Here is a 25,591-nt window from a genome sequence, read left to right as displayed (position 1 = left end):
CGGAGGGAGTAAAGGAAGAAGGGTCGGAGGGAAGGAGGCCTGGGCTGGTTTTCAATGACCCCAGGGCCTCAGTGACGCTCTACATGCAAGCCCTCTTGAGAACATGTAATTTCCCCCAATTACTTAAGGAAATCCACATTCAATGCCCACAATCAAAATCCTCTTTTGGTTTACAATTTGCTGCCTCTGAGTGATTTGAAAGCTCGGGAAAGAGCGACATTATTTCAAATGACCTTTCCAATGCCCTTTTTGGTGAGTAATTGAGTTGTTTAAATATTTATTTGTGAATTATGGCATGTGCCTGTAGAAATGACTTGCTCCTCTCTGTAGATTCACTGTGAATTAACACTTTTGGAATGCGTTGAAGTAAAGACATCTTAGTTGACCTTAACGTTTTATCAAGCGAGTTCTCCCACAATTCTACTTTTATTTTGTGTATTCAGCAGAGTGCTCGTCAAGAGACTTATCTTGGGGGGAAATCTCAGGAGGATGAGTACAGCAGGATATTCCTCTCGAGTATTAGAGAGAGAGGGAGTGGAACAGGATAGAACTGAGTGCTTAGATATCAGGAAGGACTTTCAATGAGACTCCATCTTGCTTTTAGCTCGATGGATGTGTGGACTTAGATAGCGATACAGGCAGGATGCTGGTGTTGGTAGCCGGGGAATCTGGTTATTGCTTACATTAGCGGCTGAGGGAATCTGTCTCCCAAATGTATTTGTATGGCTTAGTTTCCTTGTTTGTTTTAATGTGGGAGGAAGATATCACTTCGCTGACATGCTGTGTTGTTACCTTGTCTTTAGGTTACAGAGTGAGTGTCCCTTTTTAAGATCCACAAGGGATGTTGAGGTCATTCTAATAGCCCAATCAGTTGTCGATGGACAATCAGGGGAGTACAAAAATCGGATCTATAAAAAAAGTCTGTCAAAATAATTCTCAACTTCTTATTCAGACCTTTTAAATACAATTAGAGAAGACGTTTAAGTGTATGCTGGTGTCTTTGTATACTTTCATGTTGAGTTAGCATAGAAAGTATAGCTTAGCATAGGCTGTAGTAAGCATTTGCTAGTTTCGACTCCCATCTTCAAGTATAACATGAAAACACCATTAGCGTTCCCTTTCTCAATGTTGGTCTATCATACCTGTTGGTAATTGGTTCTGGCCAACTTTTGAAGCTGCATATGTCATGACGTTTGATTATAGTTGTGTGTGTGTGTGTGTGTGTGTGTGTGTACACTGTGTATATAGAAGTGTTACCAGTGATGCACAAGTGAAAACTTATTTAAAAAAAGTCTGTCTTATGAATTGCTTTGATTTCAAACAACCAAGGATGGCATATTCTGTTGCTTAAAATTGCACATGGATCAATTTGTTCTTCTTGCCTTGTAGAGTAACTACTGCACTTACTTGACCCAGTGAATTGAAACAGATCAATGGTACTCGGTAGAGCAAAAACTCATGTTTAGGCAAGCTATTCAGCAAAGCATAGGATGAAACTTCAACAGAACTCCAATCTGCTTATAAATTGATGTTGTGTTGCATTTTGAGCATGATCTACTCCATAGCAAGAGAATATGAAACAGAATGTGGAATAAATACAATAAAAATGAAATGATTTATTGATTTCAAGGATTGCGGGGACAAAATGGCATTTTAAAATTCTGTTTGGTACTTTGTACATACCACCCGCTTATGATAGTACCAGCATTTTGACATTCTCAGTGCATATGTTTAGGAGAAGACATGTCTATGGTAACCATTCATGCAATGGGATGTACCTTTTGGATAGAACTATTGAAATACTGTGCCATCTTGTTTTTTGGTCTACATTTGCTTATTTATTGTTTTACAAAATGGATGGTGTCATCCTTTCCACATTACAGTGCATTCTGAAATTATTCAGACCCCTTGACTTTTACCACATTTTGTTATGTTACAGCCTTATTCTACACAGAAATGCCTTATTTACATAAGTATTCAGACCCTTTGCTATGAGACTCAACATTTTGTTCAGGTGCATCCTGTTTCCATTGATCGTCCTTGATGTTTCTACAACTTGATTGGAGTCCACCTGTGGTAAATTCAAATGATTGGACATGATTTGGAAAGACACACACCTGTCTATATGAGGTCCCACAGTTGACAGTGCATGTCAGAGCAAAAAACCAAGCCAGAGAATTGTCTGTAGAGCTCCGAGACAGGATTGTGTCGTGGCACAGATCAGGGGAAGGATACCAAAAGATGTCTGCAGCATTGAAGGACCCCAAGAACAGAGTGGCCTCCATCAGTCTTAAATGGAAGAAGTTTGGAACCACCAAGACTGGTCCTAGAGTTTGCTGCCCGGCCAAACCAAGCAATTGCGGGAGAAGGGCCTTGGTCAGTGAGGTGACCAAGAACCTGATGGCTACTCTGACCGAGTTCCTCGGTGGAGATGGTTCTCCTTCTGTAAGGTTCTCCCATCTCTGCAACCCTGCACCAGTCAGGCCTTTTATGGTAGAGTGGCCGGACAGAAGCCACTCCTCAGTAAAAGGCACATGACAGCCCGCTTGGAGTTTGCCAAATGGCACCTAAATACTCTGACCATGAGAAACAAAATTCTCTGGTCTGATGAAACGAAGATTGAACTCTTTAGCCTGAATGCCAAGCGTCACATCTGGAGGAAATCTGTCACCATCCCTACGGTGAAGCATGGTGGTGGCAGCATCCTGTTGTGGGGATGTCTTTCAGCGGCAGGGACTGGGAGACTAGTCAGGATCGAGGGACAGATGAATGGAGCAAAGTACAGAGAGATCCTTGATGAAAACCTTCTCCAGAGCGCTCATGACCTCAGACTGTGGTGAAGGTTCACCTTCCAACAGGACAACAGGAGCTTGGACTTGAACCCGATCTAACATCTCTGAAGGGACCTGAAAATAGCTGTGCAGCAACGCTCCCCATCCAACCTGACAGAGCTTGAGAGGATCTGCAGAGAAGAATGGTAGAAACTCCCCATATACACGTGTGCCAAGCTTGTAGCGACATACCCAAGAAGACTCGAGGCTGTAATCCCTGCCAAAGGTAATTCAACAAAGTACTGAGTAAAAGGTCTGAATACTTATGTAATATTTCAGTTTTTTTGCAAATTAGCCAGACATTTCTAAAAAACAGTTTTTTTGTTTTCTCATGGGGTACTGTGCGTTGATTGAGGGGGGGGGGACAATTGTATCAATTTTAGAATGCTGTAACGTAACAAAATGTGGAAAAAGTCTAGGGGCCTGAATACTTTCCAAAAGCACTGTACATGGGTCTTTTTTGCTCTAAGTGTCTCTCGCTCTGCTACTTTGAAAATAGTGCCTCAAGTATTCTAGATAGATAGGTGCATGATATTGAAATTGAACAAGCTTACCTGGCAGTGGCTTATCAAAGATTCTTCTTACAGAAGATTCATGCAACAACTCTCGTGTATCACGTTAAACATCTTGCTATACTACCTCTTCATGGCCTTGTTTTCAACACATGTAATAGAAACTTCACTGGCAAATCAAATGTATGTGTGTCCTTTCTCTTCCATGGTGCCCGGTGGTTAATCAGCCATCAATTATTTGAAAGTAGAAGTGTAATAAGATCCAGATCACTGAGAGGGAGAGAGGGATAGAGAGAGACTTCCATTAAGTACACATACTGGCTGTCTATCCCCCTTCCAGCCGATGATAAATGCCTGCAGTACACATTGTCCAGTGTTGGCGCTGCAACACAGACACTTCTGTTAAGGGGTGTTTATGAAAATCCATAACTGTCACGGTCCCCCATGGTCACTCAGCCCAGCGTTTACGTTTCCTACTCATTTTTCATTCCCACTGTAAACACCAAACCCCTGGAGTCTCTCCACTGTTCGTCTGGCGAGAGGCAAAGCAGAAACGTCCGAACAGACAGACAGCAGGCTCTGGTCTCTTACCATTGGGCTGCCTGTGGTAAACAATTAGAATACTGCCAGAGGGCAAGCAGCTAGCCACTCGTTTACCCCCTTGCCACCTTCCCCTGTTAAGTGGGCGTGGCCACCTCCCTCAGCTCTAATTGAATAACAACACGATGATGTGGTAATTGTGTGGTACATATAGACGTTTTAGTCAGGCCTCTTTTCTCTCTTACTCCCTCTCCCTGTCTACTTCTCTTTCCCTCCATCTCTCTCTCCTCTCTCTCTATTCGTATTAGTGGTTGGATGGTCATCGTGAACACAACTAACATGCTCCCCACCTACTCTTTGACGATCTTGATGGCCGTATCTCTCCGTCTCTCACATAACCTATAGCCATGTTATTGTCTCCCACCCCCAACGAGGGCCCTGTCAGCTCAGCTTCTTACCTCCCAATATCTGACCTGTGACCTTTGCTCTAATGTCACCTTCTCTTTGCCTATCTATCAGTCTTTCTCGCTGTTTTATCTCAGTCTAATGGTTAAGATATTAGGTTGGCTATTGGGAGACCCAGGTTCGATTCTCACCGGGCACACGTGTCCCACATAGTAAATATACCCACTGGTACGCAGTGTTTGCTGACGTTATTTTCTCTTTATGTACCCACAGCTTTCAGTCGAGCGCCCATTCCCATGGCTGTGGTGAGGAGGGAGCTGTCGTGTGAGAGCTACCCCATCGAGCTGCGCTGTCCGGGCACCGACGTCATCATGATCGAGAGTGCCAACTACGGCCGCACCGACGACAAGATCTGCGACGCAGACCCGGCACAGATGGAGAACACGCGCTGCTACCTGCCAGATGCCTACAAGATCATGTCCCAGAGGTGAGAATCTAGAACTGTACATCTATGTTTCTGCCGGTGAGAATCTAGAACCTATATCTACGTATGGTCTCTACATTACTATGAATAGATTGTCTGTACTTGGTAATGCTCAATGACACCGGCCCCAAATACCGTCGTTGCAATTTTGGCTACCTTTTATTGAGTCTTTGTCTGGAGTTCATAGACCAGAGTGGAGAGGATTTCATGAATGAACTTTGTCTGTTACGGGGGAAACAAGTCCCCATTGAAAATAATAAGCAATTCCCCTATGTTGATAATTGGTGTTCCATTTGTAATTCCTGAATTACGTTTAGTTGGATATTGATTTGATTGAGACTCTGAGGTGATTGCCACTTATATTACAGGTGCCTGTCGCTGTTATCGATTTCCGTTTTTCTCAAATGAGATGAAAGGTGCTACATACATAGTCCCGGAAGTGTATATTTGGGACATATACACTTTTGAATCCGGTGTATACGATACACTTGACATGTTTTATTACAAGGGGATTTCATGAGTAGGACGTGTTTGGGTATTAAGTTTTGTTTAGAGATCGGAATTACGATGATGTCTTCTGCAACGGACCACCTTTGAAGAAATCCAATATGAAACACTCTTTTGGTTTGCTGTCCGGCAGTGAATCGATCCTTGTGTTCTCAGTAGAATACGTTAAGAATTCCAACGAGTCTAGAAAATTCTCAGATCGAACGCAATAAATCCCCGTCTTGGGTGTAAATTCATACCACCTATACATTTTTGCCTGTGATGGGAAATCAATGTTCATTTGAAATCATTTGAATACATTAAATCTTATTTGTCTAAATAAATATGATCTCGGTGAGCTCCCCTGCCAGACCTAAGCGCGTTGTGTAGAGTTATGGCAACGTTGTGGAGAAATCGGGAAACGGAGGCCGATTTGTCAGTGCAGACAGAGTGTATACAGCACTTTGACAGTGATATAAGAAAATATACACAATCTGATGACTTACATTCTGTAAATGTACACATCATACAGGCTTTGAGCATACATGCAGCTAATGTGCTCTATTTAAGAAAAGTAAGCACAGTCATTGTTATTTTTTGGAATTTGCTATGACTATCATTATACACCGTGTTGGGTTACTAAGTACTCGGAATGGTTGTCTGTAAAACCATTTTCCATAGATACACAGCATGACTTGGTTCAAGCCCTCTTTAAAAGCTGCAGACATGAACCAGGATTTGTAGCTGTTGTCGCGCTCATGTTGTCGTGAATAAGTTACGAGCACTCCAACGAGATAAGGTTTATCTAAATTGCTTTTCAGTGTTGACACGTCCCCGTTTTCCAAACCCAGTGTTCCATGTGCTACCCTTTTGAGAATACTAATGACGTTCTGCACATTATCTAACTGCCTCTCCTCTCCACTTTGTGTATGGCATGACAAAGGTGAGATACACACTAGTGTGAGAAGTATGGATAAAAAGGTAGGTCTTAACACCACTGTCAGATAATTGATCCGGCCCATAGCATCTCCCTCGTTCTCCCTCCTGCACCACCCACTCAGAAGAGTAATCCCTGCCGGAATGAATCGAACTGGAGATGAGGAAGAAACGGAACAACAACAAAAAAGACAATCAGGGGGAAAAAAAGAACAGCACCAGGGAACTGCACTTTTCTCTTTAGCATCATGTGAATAGGGATGCGCTAGGGGTTAGTTGGCACGTAGGAAAGTGCGACGGTCACGCGATGCCCCCGGCTGCAACAGAGCGGGTACAGTTATTGCTAGGAACCCGGTAACTAAGCTCATTAGAAGACAAAAACAGGAATAGAATCAAAACAAACAACAATTCGGAAAACTGTCGCTTCAAAGACGACAGAGGTCGACACGAGATGAAAAATGGGCCCCAAAACTGCTCGCTCTGCGTTTTTGTTTGGTGGATTTGTCTGATGTCGCTGACAGGATAATGTGACAAATACACACAAGAAGAATGGACAGTTCAGCACACCGATGCCGACTTTGACATGCTTCTGAGCATTTGTCATTTTTCTTTGAGCTTTTTCCTGATTACAATTGACTGCCTTTGATCAGATTATCTAAGTATTGCAGAACAGTACGTACATTTAGCTTAGTGTTTAGACTAAGCTTAGATGTTATAACAAATAGAAAACAGCAGTGATTGTTTTCATGTCTATCTTTAGGGGTATGAATGAAAAGTATGTTGGTTACTTCATGTTGTTTGCTATTGGCTTCGTACAGAATGTTCTCCAAACAGAATGGGCACTGGGACTGAGGCACACTTCCCTGATATTTGATATCCTACTCTGTAGAGACTACCCCTCCCCCTTAGTGGAATGTTCCTCCTTTGGGATTTTCTTACATTTTTTTTTGCCAGCCCATGAGCCACCTGTCTTTCCTGCTGGCATGGTCTGGGCGGGTATCACTCTGTCAGACTAAGCTACAGGCTAACATCCATCACGAGGAAATACCCATCCATATCACCAAGCCTGCTATCAGTCAGTACACATTTGGTCAGCGCAACTCCCTTTTCCTTCCCCTCCCCCTAACTATTCAAAAAGGGCCCCATTTGATATTCAGAAGAATGGAATGACCTCCCACCACACAAAGAAAAGCAGAAATGGTTGCTTATCAGCATACAGAGGCTCCTCCAGTTAGGTGTTTGGTTCCATTAGTCTTTTAAGCGAGTTCTAATATCTCCTGCCTGAGTGATAGCGAGCCGGTGAGTGCCGTAATGCATCTCAAAATGAAGGCTGTCTTCCCAACGTGCCCCCGACAGGATGAATGGCTCTGAGTCATTACTGATGCTCTCGCATGCAGCGGCCATTACGTGTCTGGAAAATCACAGCCACTCAAAGACGTGTCACCTGTGTGTGGCACCGGGTTACAACTGGAAGGTGGATAATGATATTGTAATTCAAACATATGCCACCAGGACTCATTTGGGCGTAATTGGCGGCAATTACAATACTTTAGCCCACCTACTCTTCCCAATGAATTTTAGCTGGCAACTAGCTCTGTATATTGAGTGTTTCGGGAGTTCTCTACATGCGGTTTATTGTTTTGGAGCCTCTTGAAATCTCTCCTCAATAAACTCTGCAATGAAGCTAGATTATTCCTCAGAAGTGCTTCCGCCCGTCCTCTACAACAACACGGTGCTATCATATCAATCGGGTTTGATCTCGCCGACGCACGTGCAACGCGCCGTACTTCAAAAAACGAGCGACGGCGATATCGAACAACACCCTCCACCGTTTTCTCATCAGCGGCCCAGCCTGTCGTCTTTTGTGTTCCCCCTCTCTTTCCCTGAGGCGTCGTGGCCTTCACGGCTAGTAATTACCGGCAATATCAAAGTCGTATATCACCCGGCATCTCTGCAGACCTCTCTGGGTACCTTAAGGGAACGCCTGATAGGAAGAGAAAAGGGTCAAAAATGAGACCCCCCCCCCCCCCATTTCTATCCCTTTTTCTCTGAACTTTTCTCCCCATCTCTTTCTCTCTGTCTACGAGGCATTCGGTCTGCTGATTCTCTCGACACGTTCAAGTGTCTGGCCTTTCATCAGCTAAGTGCAGTGTTGTGTCTGCTCCCCGGGTTGAGGCAAACACGGAACATTTGAAATAATTGCAGGCTAAAAACATGACATTTTGAAGGAAAATATGTTTTTGTAGCAAAAGTGATTCGTGTGTGCTGTGATTTTTTTACACGAGTTCCCAGTCATTTACCGGCAGGTTGAATGTCATGGGTATTGCATTGTATACCTCTTGGGATTGAAGCTACAGATCTTCAGTCAATAGTTAATTTTCTTTTACCAGAAACGGAACAAAACTAAACGTATTACTTCAAATTCCTCAATGTAAAAGCAAACTATCAAAGATAAGAGAGCGAGAAGAGAGAGAGAGAGCATATGAAGTAAAAATCCTACTCCCTCACCGTTGATCTTAACATCCGGTCGAGTTTCCGTCATTCTTGGTATTTGACCTGCTTCACAGGGTTTAAGGATTTGATAAGATATTTATTTAAAAGAGAGAATATTAGCTGAAGGTCCCTTTCAGTTCCAATGCCCTTCCTAATCCATATCCCTTGACTTAACTGTCGTATGCGTACATTTCACCGGCTGGATAGGCAGACACTCAGTGTATATTACAACACTGCAAATATCCAATCAGGTGGCAAGTAAATGTAAAAATAATAATAATACAAATCCAGCATTCATTTGTTTTGGCATTCCTGTTTTTCAAGTCACATGTTGATGCACATTTTGCATTGGTTCCTTGATCTATGATTTTTACGTTGTTTCAGCCAATGCTTATAATGGAATACATGTCACGTGACTGTACAATTTACTCTTAATACATGTTTGGGGGGTATTCATAGTCTGTGGTTACCATCAGTGGTAGAATCCATTAAATGCTAGTCATATTTTGAGGAGAGAAAGAACACATCACTAAAGCACAAACCAAGCGGAATGTCCTTACACAGAGTGTTTAGCGTCCCTAGTTGCCCCCAACAACCAGCTAGAGAGTTCAGCCGGGCACAAAATGATTCTACATCCAACTGCCTTGTATCCCATTGCGTATTCATCCCCCCGCGTATTACCACTTCTGATACTTCCTCATCTTTTTCTCATAAAAGTTTGGCCGTTTTGAGTTTTGGTGGTATGGAATAGATGAGGTAGCATGGTGTAACAGGAGTTCGCCGAGCTGAAACGGGATACTGTCTCATCTAAGATCAATTGGCTGTCTCTGAGGGAAAGTCACCTTATTAAAAAAAGGCTTTTGGTGTTTTGCAACACCCTAACTCATGTTTTTAAAGGGAGGTGTCCCAGTTCATGCGTTGCAATGCACTGTTTGGTTGGTAGTAGATAATTGGTATGTTCGCATTTTAAATAGATTATGACCCATGGATACAACAGCATATGTGATTTTGGTTGATATACAGTATGTAGTTTGGCTTGGTGTTGAACTTCCCATATAAATCAAATCTTGAGAGTCAATTATTCGGCTAAGATGTGCTAATGCATGAATTTAATCTCTGAATAAAGAATATCTTAGATGTGGTTCTCGCACACACACCCGCAGGGTTATTTTCAGAAAGAAATCACCAGCCTCCAGTTTGCGGAGTTTGTATTTTGTCCATGTTTTCTATTGAGGACATTGTGTGCTGTATGAGGTCTGTATAAGACCAACAGCAATATTTGTATTAAGTTTATAAGGCAGAGCATTTTGCCTCTGCCGAACCTGTCCTTACTCATACATGTCTTGCAGTGCCGACAAACTATTAATCAAGCTATTCCCCTCGGAACCATGGTTGTGTTGATCACCTGTCAATTATAGATTCCATCAACCACCGCATGAGATGATGGCGCGTTGTGAATACCAAAACAAATGTGAGATAATGAAATTGAGCCAAGGGAGGTTTTCTGTGACTACAACCAGTAATAAGTAAAAGGGTCATGCTAGCGAGAACAGCTCTGACAGAAAAAGTCCTATCCCCTTTGGAATACAAAGAACATGCAAGCAATAAAATGAATTCCAAAGTCTGATGATTACTTAAGGAATATAAGCCCAATTTCCATCTGTGCATGTTTTTGATGTGCTGCCTTCTCACAGGAAAAAGGAAAACAATATTTGTTTTCCTTTTTCTTCCCCTATGGATGAAGTCACCCGACATTCATTATCCCCTCTCGTCTTTCATCCCCGCCTGCCTCCATTCTCTCCATCCGGCTTGATAAGAACCTGCTGCATTTCCATTTGGCCAATTGGGTACAGTAAATTCAGCCTGGCAGTCTAACCTTCCAGTCAACGGGCAAGGCCAGGTCATAGACCAGACCAGACTTAATGGTGATTAAGAAAATAAGGGCCTAAGCTGGCAGTGGAAAATGTTTTTTTTTTGTAGTTTTCCTATGCAGAGCAGATTGATAACTCTCAAAGGATAGAGGGAGAAAAAGAAAGAGGATTGAATCCAGCAGCCGGGCGGTTTGAGAATCCCTGTGTCGGATGCCATTTGCAGTTGTTTTCCAAATGCCCTCTGGGTTTCCTTATGCCTCCACAAGTTGAAGTAAAAAAATAAAAAAAATGAATTTGAGAGGTTTTAACTTTTCAACTGTTACCTGTTCTCCTCACGAAACCCCGGCATAGCTCAGGCCTTACGTGGTAGAATGTCAGATGAATAGCCTTGCACGGTACGGTCACTGGCTAAACATGTGTCGTAATGGAATGAAAGTAAATGGTCGGGAGGAGGAGGGCTCAGTCCATTTGTCAGCTGTGGGATTGGGTTTCACTTGGATGCCCCAGAACAGTAAAGAAAGAGCTAATTCAGATTGGGGGTAGTTGGTCAAATGGCACACTGGAAGCAGACTCCGCTACCACCTGATGTTTTCCTCCTTCACTCAGAAATCCCTCTGTTGTTTGTCCCTTCCGTCTTCCCTCTTGTTCTGTTCTTCTCTTAATTGTCAGGCTAGAGTAGACACCTATTTGATGTCTACTACAGCGCGCCGCTTCCAACTCAAAGCGAAAGTGCCGAAGGGGGCAATTTCTCTGTCGTCTTATGTAGGAGTGGGCGGCCGACTTCGCTTGACCTTTGGGTAACATTACGTTGATCCATCCTCGCCTCGGAGATAAAACATCATCGTGCTTTTCTGATTGATGTCTTGTCTCTACATCATTACCAGTCCTTTTACATTCTCTGTTACTCCCTTGCCTGCACCCTGCCCCCCAAAATAACTTTCCCCTGATGTAAATTCCTTCACTAATCACTTGCGCTGAGGGCTATTTAATTGAAATTGATGAGCGAGCGGTGGAATGGTAAAATTCACCTGAAAAACTATGCCCCTATGAATCAGGCTCCAGGTGTCAGACCAGGCTCCACATTTCATTACACCACAACCGGGTGATTTTTAAACCAGTCTAAATTAGCTGGGTAATGAAAGCCTCTCCTTGTCTGTGCCATATTTTACATCATCTGTATAGAACTAGGTAGACATGGGGGCGGGAGGTGGTTTGGAGGGAGGTCAGAGGGGCTGAACTAGTTCATTTTCTTGGGAATGACCTCACCCGTAGCGGAGCGCACTTAGCCGTACTTTAGTCCTGAAAAGAAAACAGCCGTTGTCAGAGAAAGAAAAGGAGGACATCTCCAGAGTATCGAGTTTCTGGAGTGTCCATTAGTTCCAAATAAACAAGACATCATTTTCATCTGTGAGGAAGTCAATATTTATGCTCAAATGAGCATTGAAAATGGTGTAGTTTCTGATGATTTAGCTTGTCCACCCCTCTCTCACTGCTAGCCCAAGTGGTGCAGTGATATTGAATCATTCATGAGAACGGGAGCTCATCTTGGAGTTTGTTTGTCAGAATTGAAGTCAGATTTATCTCTGTTGTGCCACTGCTAGCCCTTCTAGTTGTCGAGTCGATGGTGCTCTTTCTGCTTTTCTCCCAGTGTCTTTACAGCTGTGGGTTTACTGCATTTGTCACGGAGCGCAGTAAGTATGTGGGTTGTTTTGAATATGTCAGCTGGCTTGGCCAGGCGGCACTGTGTACTCAGACGATGGGGAGAGAGTGTGGGCTAATCTTGTAGGGGCCGAGCCCCAACGAGGCGCCCTGGTCCTCAAACGGTGACTCAAGTTGTTCAACTGTGATGGCTTCTAGTCGTTGCTCAATTCTGACATTATAGTCTCCCACTCCATACTATGGATATTCTCTCTCGCTCTCTCAAACTCGCACACACACCCCTCCCTCCGTGGGCCGAAACTGGACATGAATGGGTGGCCGCGGGCCAAATCCTATGGGTACGGCACTCAGGGGAAGTAGTTGCTGCCGGCGTTGCCACCTGCTTCCACAGTCGAGACGCGGAGGCCCCTTCTCTCCCTGTTTTCCTTTCTCAGGCAAAAAGCGAGTCCCTAGGGACCCGTTTCTACCAGGCATCCCTCGCTCACCTCTAGTCACCTCACCTGCTCCGTCTGTTTCTTTTTGGTAGCCCGTCCTGTCATCCATGCATAATTGTCTCGTATTTCAAGAACAGGTTTTTTCCCCAAGTAACGCTTTCAAGACAAATGTGTGTCGGGGCCCTCTGGTGGCTTTTACAGTATGGGATTCATTTAAAAGTCTCTGAGGCTGTGTAACTAGTTTCAAATGGGTTTGATTATTGTTTTGGCAACTGTCACAACTTCTGCACTGATGGTTTCTGCTCCTCAATCTATAGGCTTAATGTGGAATTCTATGAAAGGGGATGCATGGGATGTCAACTATTAATCTTTAATCTGGAAAACTGATGACACAATCCTTATGATCAATGTTTCATACCACAGTTGCATAATTCACTTTGATCGAGCGCAGATGTGGCATTGAATATTCTATCAGTTCGTACCCCACAACCCTAAACGTATAGAAAGCTGTTCTAAAATATATTCAGAATGATGATAATACTGTATCATGTGTGATTCAAGTGCTGGGAGCTTTTGGAATGACTATTGTAGCTGGAAACAGCTGATTTTTAATGGAATATCTTCATAGGCGTACAGAGGCCCATTATCAGCAACCATCACTCTTGTGTTCCAATGGCACGTTGTGTTAGCTAATCAAATTTTATCTTTAGAAAACAATTTTGTGATTATGTTAGCACAGCTGAAAACTGTAGTACTGATTTAAAGAATCAATAAAACTGGCCTTCTTGAGACTTTATGAAGGCCTTGGGTAAAAAATAATTCAAATAACACCATAGCCTTTTCATTGGTTTGGTGCTATATGTAAAATATGTATGTGTGTGTGTGTGTGTGTGTGTATATATATGTGTGTGTGTATATATGCAGTTGAAGTGGGAAGTTTACATACACCTTAGCCAAATACATTTAAACTCAACTCAAACACAATTGCTGACATTTAATCCTAGTAAAAATTCCCTGTCTTAGAACTGTTAGGATCCCCACTTTATTTTAAGAATGTGAAATGTCAGAGTAATAGTAGAGAGAATGATTTATTTCAGCTTTTATTTCATCACATTCCCAGTGGGTCAGAAGTTTACATACATTTAATTAGTATTTGGTAGCATTGTCTTGAAATTGTTTATCTTTGGTCAAACGTTTCGGGTAGCGTTCCACAAGCTTCCCACAATATGTTGGGTGAATTATGGCCCATTCCTCTTGACAGCTGGTGTAACTGAGTGAGGTTTGTAGGCCTCCTTGCTCTCACACGCTTTTTCAGTTCTGCGCACACATTTTCTATAGGATTGAGCTCAGGGCTTTGTGATGGCCACTCCAATACCTTGACTTTGTTGTCCTTAAGCCATTTTGCCACAACTTTGGAAGTATGCTTGGGGTCATTGTCCATTTGGAAGACCCATTTGCGACGAAGCTTTAACTTCCTGACTGATGTCTTGAGATTGGAGGTCAACCGATTATGATTTTTCAACGCCGATACCGATTATTGGAGGACCAAAAAAGCCAATACCGATTAATCGGCCAATTTTTATTTTATTTATTTATTTGTAATAATGACAATTACAACAATACTGAATTAACACTTATTTTAACTTAATACAAAACATAAATAAAATCAATTTGGCCTCAAATAAATAATGAAACATGTTCAATTTGGTTTAAATAATGCAAAAAAAAAGTGTTGGAGAAGAAAGTAATATGTGCCATGTCAAAATGTGTGCCATGTCAAATATGTGCCATATAAAAAAGCTAACGTTTAAGTTCCTTGCTCAGAACATGAGAACATATGAAAGTTGGTGGTTCCCTTTAACATGAAACTTCAATATTCCAAGGTAAGAGGTTTTAGGTTGTAGTTAATATACTATTTATAGGACTATTTCTCTCTATACCATTTGTGTTTCATATACCTTTGACTATTGGATGTTCTTATAGGCACTATAGTATTGCCAGTGTAACAGTATAGCTTCCGTCCCCCTCCTCGCCCCTACCTGGGCTGGAACCAGGAACACATCGACAACAGCCACACTCTAAGCGTCGTTACCCATCACTCCACAAAGGCCCCTTGCAGCGCAAGGGCAATAACTACTCCAAATCTAAAAGCGAGTGACGTTTGAAACAGTATTAGCGCACACCCAGCTAACTAGCTAGCCATTTCACATTGGTTACACCAGCCATTAGGCTGATAGGCTTGAAGTCATAAACAGCGCTGTGCTTGCGACGAGCTGCTGGCAAAACGCACAGAAATGCTGTTTGAATGAATGCTTACAGGCCTGCTGGTGCCTACCATCGCTCAGTCAGACTGCTCTATCAAATCATAGACTTAATTATAACATAATAACACACAGAAATACGAGCCTTTGGTCATTAATATGAAACTATCATTTAAAAAACAAGACGTTTATTCTTTCAGTGAATTACGGAACTGTTCGGGCATTTTATCTAACGGGTGGCATCCCTAAGTCTAAATATTCTTGTTACATTGCACAACCTTCAATGTATGTGATAATTACGTAAAATTCTGGCAAATTAGTTCACAATGAGCCAGGCAGCCCAAACTGTTGTATGTACCCTGACTCAATTTCACCTGGTTAATATTGCCTGCTAAACTGGATTAGTAGTTATAACTAGTGACTATGATTGTTTTTTATAAGATAAGTTTAATGCGAGCTAGCAATTTACCTTTGCTTCAACTGCATTCGCATAACAGGCTGGCTACTCGTGGAGTGCAATGGTTAGAGCGTTGGACTAGTTAACTGTGCGGTTACACGATTGGCACCCCTGAGCTGACAAGATGAAAATCTGTCGTTCTGCCCCTGAACAAGGCAGTTAACCCACAGTTCCTAGGCCGTCATTGAAAATAAGAATGTGTTCTTAACTGACTTGCCTAGGTAAATAAAGGTATAAAAAAATATATATATATTTTTAAATAATCGGAAATCGGCGCCCAAAAATACAGATTTCGGATTGTTATGAAAACTTGAAATTGGCCCTAATTAATCGGCCATTCCGATTAATCCCGAACGTAAGTAGGTGACATAATGACCCCATGAAAAATACTCCGCTACGCAGAAAAATACAAAGCGCACACTTCCAACAACTAAACAAGTTCAAGTTGAGCATACGTTTTGATGATATTTTACTGGTAATGGGGACATGCGTAAATGCCAACAAAATAACTTTTTGGTGTGTGTGTAACCTTTAACTAGGCAAGTCAGTTAAAGACAAATTCTTATTTACAATGACAGCCTACCCCGGCCAAACCCGGACGATGCTGGGCCAATTGTGCTTAGCCCTATGGGACTCCCAATCACGGCCTACCCCGGCCAAACCCGGACGACGCCGGGCCAATTGTGCTTAGCCCTATGGGACTCCCAATCAAGGCCTACCCTGGCCAAACCCGGACGACGCCGGGCCAATTGTGCTTAGCCCTATGGGACTCCCAGTCACGGCCTGGTGTGATACAGCCTGGATTAGAATCAGGGACTGTAGTGACGCCCCTTGCACTGAGGTGCAATGCCTTAGACCACTGCCTCTGTGTGTGTGTTAACTATTTAACTGTACTAGAATGCTTAAAAGGCTGCTAAAATTGAAAATATTTGTTATCGATATCACAGTTTTTTTGGCACGGAAAATATTGGATATCGTTATCGGCCAAAAATGTCATATCGGTGCATCCCTATAATTTTCATTTTATTTAATCCATTTTAGAAAAAGTCTGTAACATAACTAAATGTGAAGTCCTGGTGTCTGAGTACTTTCCTAAGGCACTGTTTGGTTGTATTGGGTAATAGTCTAAGGTTATCTCTTTGTCCTCGTCTTGTCATTCTTCAGCACTGTTATGTAGTACAATGGCTGTGCAGGTGCCTTATTTTGCGCAGTGAGGGAGCTACCGTCTCACTTTTTTCATGGTGCCGGCCATACTTGTTTTCTTTGCAAGCAACCAATGACAGTGAAGTGAAGAAATTGTCCATGGTGACATTTCTCCCCTTGCCAATGTAAGGTTTCACAAGCATCATCACCACATTCGGACACTCTCTCACCTATTGCCCGATATGGATATTTTCCCAGATATTGAAAACCCCTCAGCATGTACAATTACGCATGCTCTCACTGTGTAGCATACTCCAAGTAGACCAGCGTACCCTGATAAGACTGCTTTTATTCTGTGGACTGATAATAGGGTACATAACATTTGGTGATTTATATTAGAATGGATCAATACAATAGAATGGCCCGCCCTGTTCTTCATTCACAATTATTGATCACATAATTATGCATCTTTCACTTCACTCACCCATCAACTCACCCATTTCCCCCTTTCTCCCCATCATACTTTACCTCATTTATTTAATCTGTTATATGTGTGAAATTAGTTTCGGCATAGTTTCGAGGCAATTATCAGGGTGATTATCAACTGGGCAAGGCACATTCCACTGTCGAGAGAAGGATTGGAGAGGCCTTCCTGTCGGGAGAAGGAGGGGCAACAGGAAAACCATAAATAAAATGCCATTCCCTCCTAAATCTCCTAGAACTCCAGTTCTGTTTGTGATCTTAAGATTCTAACACCGACTATGCGTTATATAGACTTATTTAGGAAAAGTCAAGTGGGGCATGACTTTAAAAAAAGTTATAACAATCATGAGGAGTCAAAATGACTGCTTTAGCGATTCTAGTGTTAATAATTCTAATATATCAAGCTGGCCACAGCATTTAGTTGTGAATTCCATACTGTAACTAGATCACCTGGCGTGTGCTGCACAACAGTGAGTGACTCACAAGGCTCCGGTCTCTCGTCGTTGTGTGCTTGTAAACAAACACCACGTGACTGGGGACTACCGGTAAGCTTCATAATGAAAAATGGTGACAGGTGAAATGAAGAATGAGATCTTCATCTCCTAATGTATTGCACAAGTTGACTGCGGGTGTGTTATAAACTAAATATTCAAATGTATATATATATAAAATGTTAAAACAACTTCAAAGATGATTTCCAAATACCTCGGTACATGGTATACTACCCAAGTTTATGCTAGTGTTATTAATTTTGCAGGAGCTCAACCCTGACGTGTGTTTATCAAAAAGCTTCGTCTCTCGCTAATAGATGCTTTTCCTCATTCTCCTTTCCTCACCCAAACACAAATTCAGTGGTGTGTTCCCTCAAGGTTTATATTGGTCTGGAGACAGGCCTCTCATGCTGCCCATACTTGCTTGTGAAAGCTAATTATACCAGGTTATTTTCTGACTGTGAGAATGTCAATATGGCACAGTAGGGAAGCTCTGTCCTCAGTGTCACATTGTTATTCATGACACTTAATTCTGTCAATGTCCCCCGCAGCAGACAGTGGCACCGGCCAGTGAGAAATGAGAGCCCTGTTGGGGATATGCTTATTGCCGCCTCTCAGAATGGTAAAAATGTCTCGCGTTTGTCTCGCTGTTGTGTGTTGTTTTGATGCTGCCTTTTAACGTCGCTATAGCAACCAGCTGAAAGAAGGGGAGGGCAAATAAAGAGCGTGGGCGGTATAGAGGTAACGAGTAGAAGAGATGGAGGGAGCAAGTCAGAGGTAATGAGGGCGTGTAAGCAACATAGAGGGGAACAAAGTGAGACAAAAAGATTAAGCACAAAAGGAGGGGAAACAAGTTATCACCAAGAAGGAGAGAAAGCGAGAAGAGGTCGTGACCTGCCGGTGCACCCTATTCCTCTTTTTCCCCAGAGATTGCGTCGCCACTCAATCCAGTTTTTTTGTTTGTGTCACCTTGGGATGTCGCCGTAATTGACGCTGTCCACTGTTTCCTAATGTTGTTTACTGTTTACTCTCGGCAGGGACAACATCTGGCGGGTTTAAATTAGTTACGAGGCCCAAATATTAACTCAAATGTGAAGGAGCCTCAGTGACATCATGTAGCAGTGTTGTGTGCACACCTTCAGTGGCAGCACAGGCTATTTTGGTAGCTGTTTTGGGGATTTTGACACCCATTTTGTGACCCAATTGATACTGGCTCTTCTTGGTGATAATGGGCACTTAAAATGTATTATATTTCCTTGTAGTCAAAATTAGCAAAAGAATAGCCATCTATCCATCTTTTTTTAAATGTATTTGTACTCAAAACCACCCGCGTGCCGGAATGATCCACCCGCGACCCGTATGTCCCCCCGGTGTATGGGCTGCTCTTGTGATGTCAACAGATTTCTGGACCACTGCCATGATATTATAACATCTAACATTCTAGTCTGTTTCTGTGATGGCTTCCATAGATACAACTGTGATATTTTCCATTTCAATTACAAGGGCTTTTCTTTTGGCAACATGGGCACTATTAGCATTGATGATAACTGGTGGTTCTGCAGAGATTGAACCCAGCAGTGAGCAATGCTTGGCTCATCCACACATCCAGCAGTTCACTCTGGCACCTCTGCTCCTCCGATCGGTGTTGGCTTCCATGCTCCAAAGGCATTTAAACTTGCCCGACACCCCTGCTTAATTTCTTCTTCTCTCTGCGGATAACCAGGAATGAGTCTCACTGTTGCGGCTTTATACAACTTGTTTTTCACATCACATGGCTACGGAACGGGTGTAGGGTGAATTTGCCTCGAGACGCTGATCTTGGGTCAGTTTAGCATTTTCCCCTAATTGGAAATCTTAGCCTTGGCGAGAAAGCTGATCCTAGATCTGTACCTAGATCGCTCCAGAAACCAATAAGCTTCGACTATAGCTCTGTTGTGTGTTTATTTAAATACATTTTTATTTAACCTTTATTTAACTAGGCAAGTCAGTTAAGAACTAATTCTTATTTACAATGACAGCCTACACCGGCCAAACCTGGACGACGCTGAGCCAATCACGGCCGGTTGTGATACAGCTTTTTGCCTGTGTTACAATAGCAGTGTTAGACTGTCAGGGAAATTCAACAGACCTATCATTTACAATTAGGAAATGGCCCAAAAAGAAAAGCTTCTTGCTGCTCAGTGTTGAGGTTAAACTCAATAAATATAAACGCAACATGCAACAATTTCAATGATTTTACTGAGTTACAGTTATAAGGAAATTAGTCAATTGGAATAAATTCATTAGGCCCGAATCTATGGATTTCACATGACTGGGCAGGGGTGCAACCATGGGTAGGCCTGGAAGGGCATAGCCCACCCACTTGGGAGCCAAGCCCAGCCAATCAGAACGAGTTTTAAAATCAAAATGTATTTGTCACGTGCCGAATACAACAGTTGTGAAAATGCTTAAAGTTAGCGTGAAATGCTTACTTACAAGCCCTTAACCAAGAATGCAGTTTTAATTTAATAATGTTTCTTTATTTAACCTTTATTTAATAAGTCCGTTAAGAACACATTCTTATTCACAATGATGGCCAAACCCTCCCCTAACCCGGACGACGCTGGGCCGCTAGTTTGCCGCCCTATGGGACTCCCGATAACAGCTGGTTGTGACACAGCCTGGGAACGAACCAGGGTCTGTAGTGACTCCTCTTTATTCAGTGGGTACCGGTACCGAGTCAGCGTGCGGGGGTACAGGTTAGTTGAGGTAATTTGTACTTGTAGGTAGGGGTGAAATGACTATGCATACTTCATAAACAGCGAGTAGCAGCGGTGCAAAAACAAGGGAGGGGGGTGAATAGTCCGGATGGCAATTTGGTAAATTGTTCAGCAGTCTTATGGCTTGGGGGAAGAAGCTGTTAAGGAGCCTTTTGGACCTAGACTTGGCACTCCGGTACCGCTTGCCGTGTGGTAGCAGAGAGAACAGTCTATGACTTGGGTGACTGGAGTCTTTGACAATTGTTTGTGCCTTCCTCTGACACCGCCTAGTATAGAGGTCCTGGATGGCAGTAAGCTTGGCACCAGTGATGTACCCTCCTGTAGCGCTTTACAGTTGGAAGCCGAGATGTTTCCATACCAGGTGGTGATGTAACCGGTCATGATGCTCTCGATGGTGCAGCTGTAGAACTTTTTGAGGATATGGGAACCCATGCCAAATGTTTTTAGTCTCCTGAGAGGAATAAGCATTGTCGTGCCCTCTTCACAACCGTCTTGGTGTGTTTTTCCCACCAAAGGGCTATATTACAGACAGAAATACTCTGTTTCATCAGCTGTCCATGTGGCTGGTCTCAGACGATCCCGCAGGTAAAGAAGCAGGATGTTGCGGTCCTTAGCTAACGTTGTTACACGTGATCTGCAGTTGTGAGTCTGGTTGGACATACTGCCAAATTCTCTAAAACAATGTTGGAGGCAGCTTATGGTAGATAAATTAACATTTAATTATCTGGCAACAGCTCTGGTGGACATTCCTGCATTCACAATGCCAATTGCACGCACCCTCAACTTGAGACATCTGTGTTATTGTATTGTGTGACAAAACTGCACATTTTAGTGGCCTTTTATTGTCCCCAGCACAAGATGCACCTGCGTAATGATCATGCTGTTTAACCCCCTAAGGTCAATGTCCGTGCCCCCACTGAAATCGAATTAGCATAATAATAAAAAATCTAAATTTAAAAAAATCTGTCAGTTTAAGCAAGATATCTATTGGATGCGTCTCAATCCACCACATCCGCCTATGTAACACTTCAGCATCTGCGGTGAAAGGTGACAGAGCTAGAGTGGTGTTCGTCAGACCATGAGACATCCCGAAAAATTAGTCTTCTCACAAAATCATCTGTAGCAGCCGAACGGTTTAGGTACAAAAGTATTATGACCCCTCTATGGAAAGAAGAGACTCTCCCAAACACAATGGTGGTTCAGTATAGCTTAACTACATGTAGTAGCTTTTCTTTTTGTCCATTTCAAATTCAACAGACCTAACAATGCTATTGTAACACAAGCAACACACACACACACAATATAATTATTGTTGAAGCTTATTAGTTTCTGGAGCAACTGCTCTGGGGGGAAGTTTTCCAGATTTCAACACCTTTGTGCATAAAATTTGAGAGAGAGAAGCTTTTTGTGCATATTTTCGTTGAGTATAGTAATTAAACTACATTTTGCAGTAGCTTGGTGGTAGTTGAACTAAATTGAAATCTTGGTAGTGCTTTCATTAGTTAATGATTTTTTTCCCGAAGTTATACCACTACTAACTACTGGAACTACACACTACTTTCTTTGCAAAAATAAATTATGGTTGATGTAGGCAATTTCCTTTCTTTTTGGCGTCAGACCTGTCTAATTATCACTTGAAATTGTGTGTTTAATAGGCTAAAATACACAATCTATTAAATAAAATACAAAATGAAACACCAAAGTGATATATGTTCTTGCAATTTGTAGTGTATGACATTTCAGATTTGCATTTGATACTTTTTTAAATAAAGTATCTTGAATGTAGTGAACTACTTTTTCAAAGTAACTTTAGTAAAGTAAGCTATATTTTTCTTAAGAGTAGCATTAGTGTAGCTCAATTTCTTCCAGTGTGAAGTAACTGGTAGCTCTATTTTCAGAGTTTCTTCCCCAACACTTCTTATTAATTTGACGTTATTATGACTCGAGCAGAAAATGTACACTGTTATTGCACTGCTCTCGTGGTTTACCCTGTAGTTAGGCACATCTGACAACGATCTGCATGCACATCCAACTAACGCTGAGACAAAAAGACTAACACACACCCCATAGTTGTTTTTTGGAGGATTTATCTCAGGAGACCTGTTGGAATGGAGAAAGTTAAGACAGTGAAACGTCTCAGCTGCGCTCAACAAATTGATACAAGGAAAATTCTGTCACCTCTCCCTGTGTACAGACAGATGTGCACACACACACACATACTCGCACGCACACGCACAAACCTCTCTGCCTCCCTCACTCACCTCTACTCAATCACAGTTTGTCAAGGAAATGTAATCTAAAAAAAAACACATCATATTGGTCTAGTTTTTCCTCTAAGATATACAGACGATATTTTGAAAGTAAGAGGAGACAGAGTAATAGAGGCCGGTGATGTCACTTAATGTCACAGAGAGAGAAATGATAAATTGCCTAAAGCAGTGGTTCTCAAACCTCTGCTTTAATCTATTCCAGAGCTAGCACACCTGATTCAACTTGTCAACTAATCATCAAGCCCTTGACTAGGTGAATAAGGTAAGCTAGTTCAGGGCAACATCAAAATGGTGAAATGTCTGGGGGTCCACAAGGAGAGGTGATATCTAACTCCTCTACATCTGACTGTCCGGGCTTTTGCTTCAGCCCATCAAAAACACACCTGATTCGAATAATCAAGGTGCAAACTGAAGACCATAGTTGATTATTGGAAACGGGTGTGTTGTTGTTGGGGTTGAACAAAAGCAGTATCTCTCCAGAACAGGATGTTGGAGACCCCCTGCTCTTTCCATTTTGTTCGATGGGTAAACACCATACATTTCTCAAAAGGTGAATTAGCGCAATATTTGGCATTTTATATCATTATGTCAGTTTCATTGTTTCTTTACCAAAGATTTCAGTCGAGATGAGCGCTTCACGTCCACACTCGGCCTCCCCAATGTCCGAGGAATAAGTGTGTCATCCTGGTGAATTAAGACCTTAACTGTCAGTAAATGACTTTCCCTTCACACCAAAGTTGTGCCGTGCTGAGCCGAGGGCCCTTGGGTGTATTGACTTGGATGGAGGAGACAGGAGAGCTCAGTCCGGCCCAGAGCTTTTAATCCCACCCATGAATCCAGCCAGACAGTTCCTTAAGACCGGCGCTCATTTTTTGCATGTCAATGCGTGAAGCAGTGGAAGAGGGCCTGTATCGATGGCTGACCCCACTATTGAATTAGATGGTTAATTATATTCCCCTCTCCGTCTTTCATTATTGAGACGTGAATAGGGAAGGTCACGTGGTCATTGCATTCTGCCAATGCAGAATATTTAATTGTTTCGTAGGCCGGCCTTCAACACGACTTTCATCGAGGGGTCAGCTATCGATATGGCAAGACAAGGGCCTCCTTCTGCATTGACAGATCATTGGACTCCCCTGGATGACTGTAGCTGAGAAATGCAGGGTGTTGCGGTCTGGGTGACTGTGTTGCGGTCTGGGTGACTGTAGCTGAGGAATGCTGCAGGGTGTTGCAGTCTGGGAGACTTTAGCTGAAGAATGCAGGGTGTTGCGGTCTGGGAGACTTTAGCTGAAGAATGCAGGGTGTTGCGGTCTGGGAGACTTTAGCTGAAGAATGCAGGGTGTTGCGGTCTGGGAGACTTTAGCTGAAGAATGCAGGGTGTTGCGGTCTGAGAGACTTTAGCTGAAGAATGCAGGGTGTTGCGGTCTGCATGACTTTAGCTGAGGAATGCAGTGTGGTGCGGTCTGGGTGACTTTAGCTGAAGAATCTAGTGTGCTGCGGTCAATCAAATCAGATTTTATTTGTCACATACACATGGTTAGGAGATGTTAATGCGAGTGTAGCGAAATGCTTAGTAATAACCAACGAGTAATCTAACCTAACAATTTCACAACAACTACCTTATACACACAAGTGTAAGGAATGAAGAATATGTACATAAAAATATATGAATTAGTGATGGTACAGAACGGCATAGGCAAGATGCAGTAGATGGTATCGAGTACAGTATATACATTTGAGATGAGTAATGTAGGGTATGTAAACATATAAAAGTGGCATTGTTTAAAGTGGCTAGTGATACATGTATTACATCAAGATGGCAAGATGCAGTAGATTGTATAGAGTACAGTATATACAGTGGGGCAAAAAAGTATTTAGTCAGCCACCAATTGTGCAAGTTCTCCCACTTAAAAGATGGGAGAGGCCTGTAATTTTCATCATAACGTGCTCAACATCTGCTCTGACGACGAGCTCATGTCTGAAGGAGACGACACCTGCGTGGGTAAAAAAAAACACGCCCTGTTAAGAACTCTTTTTATTTATTTAAATATTTTTTTATATATATTGACTTTCATATACTTCAACTATGACAGACAAAATGAGAAAAAAAATCCAGAAAATCACATTGTAGGATTTTTTATGAATTTATTTGCAAATTATGGTGGAAAATAAGTATTTGGTCACCTACAAACAAGCACGATTTCTGGCTCTCACAGACCTGTAACTTCTTCTTTGAGGCTCCTCTGTCCTCCACTCGTTACCTGTATTAATGGCACCTGTTTGAACTTGTTATCAGTATAAACGACACCTGTCCACAACCTCAGTCACACTCCAAACTCCACTATGGCCAAAACCAAAGAGCTGTCAAAGGACACCAGAAACAAAATTGTAGACCTGCACCAGGCTGGGAAGACTGAATCTGCAATAGGTAAGCAGCTTGGTTTGAAGAAATCAACTGTGGGAGCAATTATTAGGAAATGGAAGACATACAAGACCACTGATAATCTCCCTCGATCTGGGGCTCCACGCAAGATCTCACCCCGTGGGGTCAAAATGATCACAAGAACGGTGAGCAAAAATCCCAGAACCACACGGGGGGACCTAGTGAATGACCTGCAGAGAGCTAGGACCAAAGTAACAAAGCCTACCATCAGCAACACACTACGCCGCCAGGGACTCAAATCCTGCAGTGCCAGACGTGTCCCCCTGCTTAAACCAGTACATGTCCAGATCCGTCTGAAGTTTGCTCTAGAGCATTTGGATGATCCAGAAGAAGATTGGGAGAATGTCATATGGTCTGTGTGTTGCGGTCTGGGTGACTTTAGCTGAGGAATGCAGTGTGTTGCGGTCTGGGTGACTTTAGCTGAGGAATGCAGTGTGTTGTGGTCTGGGTGACTTTAGCTGAGGAATGCAGTGTGTTGCGTTGTGGGTGACTTTAGCTGAGGAATGCAGTGTGTTGTGTTGTGGGTGACTTTAGCTGAGGAACTTTGAGAAGAAAAGAAAGTGCTAGAAGCACACATTAGGGGTTACCGTGGTAACGGCAGATGGAAATAAAAAAAATCCAACGCTTGAAGGT

General features: G+C 42.6%; 1 protein-coding gene across 16 annotated transcripts in view; it reads left to right on the top strand.

Moving 5' to 3' along the window:
- LOC109897029 (adhesion G protein-coupled receptor L3) overlaps positions 1 to 25,591 on the top strand; it is a 303,186-nt gene that overhangs the window by 82,362 nt on the left and 195,233 nt on the right. For all 16 annotated transcript variants that reach the window (XM_020491529.2, XM_020491527.2, XM_031832342.1 and 13 more), the window contains exon 4: positions 4,562 to 4,775. In XM_020491529.2, the coding sequence (XP_020347118.1) occupies positions 4,562 to 4,775 (214 nt within the window). The remainder of the gene's footprint in view (positions 1 to 4,561; positions 4,776 to 25,591) is intronic.

Source organism: Oncorhynchus kisutch, linkage group LG9 (genome assembly GCF_002021735.2).
Source record: "Oncorhynchus kisutch isolate 150728-3 linkage group LG9, Okis_V2, whole genome shotgun sequence".
Lineage (NCBI taxonomy): Eukaryota > Metazoa > Chordata > Actinopteri > Salmoniformes > Salmonidae > Oncorhynchus > Oncorhynchus kisutch.
This window is presented reverse-complemented; position numbering and strand designations above follow the sequence as displayed.